The 3,956-nt window shown below is 42.3% G+C and overlaps 1 protein-coding gene across 1 annotated transcript; it reads left to right on the forward strand.

Moving 5' to 3' along the window:
* Window positions 1-1,821: 1,821 nt before the first annotated feature.
* LOC131681248 (lipase 3-like) lies at window positions 1,822-3,259 on the forward strand. Its single transcript, XM_058961956.1, has 2 exons — window positions 1,822-1,902; window positions 1,958-3,259. The coding sequence occupies exons 1-2, from the start codon at window positions 1,822-1,824 to the stop codon at window positions 3,026-3,028; spliced, it is 1,152 nt and encodes a 383-aa protein (XP_058817939.1). The 3' UTR covers window positions 3,029-3,259.
* Window positions 3,260-3,956: the final 697 nt, after the last annotated feature.

Raw genomic sequence — 3,956 nt, forward strand, 5'->3', positions numbered from 1 at the left:
TGTGTGCTCGTTTACAGTTATTCAGCCGGCACAGAAGTGAAGCAGCAGTGTTTCGTTTCTTGTACAGTGTACACCGCCTAGATAAAGTTATACAAGATAAGTACTGGGCAATAGGTCCGTGCAAAAATTACTTCCCCGATTAAAGATTTGCCTCGAAGCGAATTGGATGTCCGCAATTGAGTCATTCGTTATCCTTTGCCGGGCCAAAGACAAAAATATAATGAATCTATTGCAGATTTTTCGAGTTCTAGCGGGGTGATATTCGGCCGCGACAGAAATATCGAAAAGTTGCCCTGATAAACTTAAGATGGTGGTAAATAGTACGAACATATAATATTGCTGGTTACGGGTCTCTTACAAAGTATATGTACCAGCTAATCCAGTTGTAATTGACGAGATCATCTCCTATTTGAGTTTGAATTGCGCGTATCTGCTGACACATGAAATGGGCTGTTTTAACCCTCCAAAAGGGGAGCTAAAATTGTGACTTCAAGAAGCATCGCTCCTAAGACCCAAAAGCCTCTTTTTTGTCGTTTTATATGAGGGAGAATCGATAGCCCAAAAATGGTCGATCATTTGCATTTCATTGAAACTAGAAAACTGTAATTAGCCGGGCCTCTGAGATCCCCTGCCTTTATTCAAGGTTAAAGACCCCATGCATATTGCACACAAACCGTTCAAAGCCGAAGCAAGTAATTTCACTCTTAGCAACCTGAACTCAGAAAAGGAGTTCCCAGCGATTTTTGGATTATGAAAAACCCCAAATGTTCCCATATCTCAGCCAAAGCAAAAACCAGCCCTGGCTTAATAAATTTCTTTGGTATTGTGGACCGTTTTTTTACAGCTTTAAATATTTCTGACCCTCTTAACAGCATCCTAATAAGCTTTCTCCCGGCAGTAAAAACATTCTTGATGCAGTTGACTGCAAAGTGGCCCCTCCTTTCAGCGATTGTATCCCTTCACGGATTGGATCGCTGTTCTACAGTGGAATTGCAGAAGCCAGGGCCGGCGTTACACTTTTAGCCCGATTGGGTAGTAAGATAAGCATAGGGTGGGGGTCTATTACTATATATTTGTCGCTTTTTCATAAGCTAACAAAACAATCGCTTCAAATCACAGCGTTTGTGCAAATGAAATCCTCGTACATCAAATATACGCCTTAAAGGGGAATGGAATCAAATGGCATCACAAGAAATCGTTCGTCACAATTTACTATCGCTTTCAAGCTTTCAGGGAATAAAAAAGCATATCATTGAATTTTTCCGTACTCGTTTTATTCGATTGCATAGCAATATCCAAATGCACGTATCTTCCTTTCTTTTCTTTTTGTACAAAGTTGGGGCCAACTTGTTTTTGTAAGAAGATTCATTTTTTCTCATTTCTGCCTTCGATTTCACTTCCTTAGGATGCTTGTGAAGGGCCTACTTTCTGATGGCCCAGTATTTTTCAATTAGCGTACAATTCAGGTGAATTTGTGGGGTTAAGATCCTTTGACGCGAAATTGTCCTCCTTAGCATTGTACTACTCCAGAACATCTATCGAGTAATGGTACGAGGTTAAATTGGGCCGGAAAAGATGAAGGCCAACGTGAGATCTCAGAAATGGAAGTATACGCTTTTAGAAGCTCTTTTTCCAGTACAATTCATATGCCCTACAATCAAATCAACGCGACCATGTGTCACCACGCGAGCATGGGAAAAATGTGGGCGCTGCACGAAATGAGTATCAATTACCATGTAGTTGACAGATATGATCACACTGTCGTTGTTTTCCGGTCCCGCATGTTATAATTACTGTTATTTCACCAGTCGAGCCCAAAAAATGAACCCGTGTGGTGTGTTTCTCCTTTCACTGCTTACACTAGTGCAACTAAGTTTCTGTCTCAAGCCGGACGAACAATTGGTACGATCATTTTTCATTTCGTTAATTAGCATTGATAATTTCATCCTACTCACAGAAGCAGACTATAAGTAAACATGGCTACCCGGTCGAACTACACAAAATTGTAACCGACGATGGGTACATCTTAACAGTATCACGAATTCCTTCCCCTGGAAAACCTCCACTATTGATTGCACATGGACTCTTCGGTTGCTCGGTGGACTCCGTCATTCAAGGGCCAAACAAATCTCTCGCATTTATGGCTTTCGAATCCGGGTTCGACGTTTGGATGGGAAACAATCGTGGTACAACCTTTTCTAAAGCACACCAATCACTGAATGCCAACTCAAGAGAGTTTTGGCAATTTAGTTTCCACGAACTCGGTTTGCTCGATCTACCGGCGATGGTAGACTACATACTCAAACGGACACAAAGGAACCAACTGCATTTCATAGGCCATTCTCAGGGAGCGACTCAGTTCCTGGTTCTGAACAGCATTCGTCCAGCGTACAACGCTAAGTTTGCCAGTGTCCATCTTTCCGCACCCGTAGCTTTCATGCATCACTCAACCACCCCAGCAGTCTTTCTCGCAGCTCGATTGGATGAACTGGAAGGAGCCGTTAAGACTCTGGGAATCTACGAAATCGCTGGTCGTGGTAAGAATTCCTACATGGACATAATCGCTTTTGGCGTCAAAACCGGATTCATCCCGACAGATCTAGTATTGCTGAATATGTGGTACTTCATCGGATACCATGATTCCGTCAATCGAAGTATGGTTCCGGATTTGATGCAGTACAGTCCGGCAGGAGGTTCCGCTTTTTCGTTGATACACTACGTTCAGCTGTACAACGCAAAATCTTTTCAACTATACGACTATAAAGCAAATGGAAATTTTCGACGTTACGGACGGAGATACCCTCCAATATATCCACTACACAAAATCACCGCACCCGTGTCGCTGTACTACAGTACCTACGATAGCCTGAACCAACCGGGGGATGTGGATGAGCTCGCCCGACGATTGCCGAACGTGACGCGGAAATTCAAGATACCCGATTCAAAGTGGAACCACTTGGACTTTCTGTACGCTTCGGAAGCCCATCACGTCTACAGAATCGTGCTGTCCGGGATGAAGAAAGATTGACTGTTCTCGTCCAATTAATACATTGCATTATTTTAGCAAAATTTTAATTGGTCAATTCGCTGCAGGGCCGGAAACTTGAGCTCGTTAAAAAAGATAAACACTAATTGTTCATCCAGTGACAGTGATGAGGGTCGGGTATGCGAAATTGGTAATAAAATATCTACTTTTGGGCCATACGCTAATTGAGAGGTGCTGTTTAAATAACTTATTAGGATTATATCTTATTGTTAATAGGCGTAACTTGATACAAGGCAATGTGGTCTTCCTCGATGACAGAATATGTGACATGTGAGTATAAGATAGAAATAGAGGTCACATTTGTCAACTCTGACTGTTTTTTTTTCATGTCAATATACAGAAGATACAAATCAGTCGGCTTGTAATTTTGGAGTGGATTATTAAAATTGCCAGCGGACACCGTGGGTAGTATGGGTAGTACTATCCACTCGAAAATAACCGAGTGGGGACATACCCTCTCGATAGTTTGGAACAAACTTAAACCTGAAATTAACCGCATATTTGTCTTAGCATAGCATGGCATAGTATAGCATGAAACCTGCACAAAACGTAGATGGAGTTGCATAATTGAGCATATCCATTGTCATATCCCAAGTAGCATTTCTAGTTTTATAGCACACTACAAGTGTAATCTAAGTTTTAAGAAAGACTTCAAGAGTACCATAAAACCTTAATTGTTGCTAGGGATGGGACTTTGCCACGATCTGCAATGACGAAGACCCGCTAAACTCCCCGTCAGAATCACATACTACAATTTGCAGACGAGACAGGCAATGTCGCCCACTAAAACAGTACTTTAGGCCAATTGTAGCGGGCCGTGATTCTGAATGTGATATTCATTGTACGGTTCAGGTATGTGCGGGCGTAGGGACTCGCGATCGCGTGTATCATCGCGAAGAGCTCGAGCATT

Source organism: Topomyia yanbarensis, chromosome 2 (genome assembly GCF_030247195.1).
Source record: "Topomyia yanbarensis strain Yona2022 chromosome 2, ASM3024719v1, whole genome shotgun sequence".
Taxonomy (NCBI): domain Eukaryota; kingdom Metazoa; phylum Arthropoda; class Insecta; order Diptera; family Culicidae; genus Topomyia; species Topomyia yanbarensis.

Bases quoted from the DNA above. Each gene is read 5' to 3' on its own strand.
- LOC131681248 (XM_058961956.1), top strand. From the start codon at position 1,822: ATGAACCCGTGTGGTGTGTTTCTCCTTTCACTGCTTACACTAGTGCAA. The intron at 1,903-1,957 runs GTACGATCATTT...TCCTACTCACAG, and splicing joins TCAAGCCGGACGAACAATTG to AAGCAGACTATAAGTAAACA.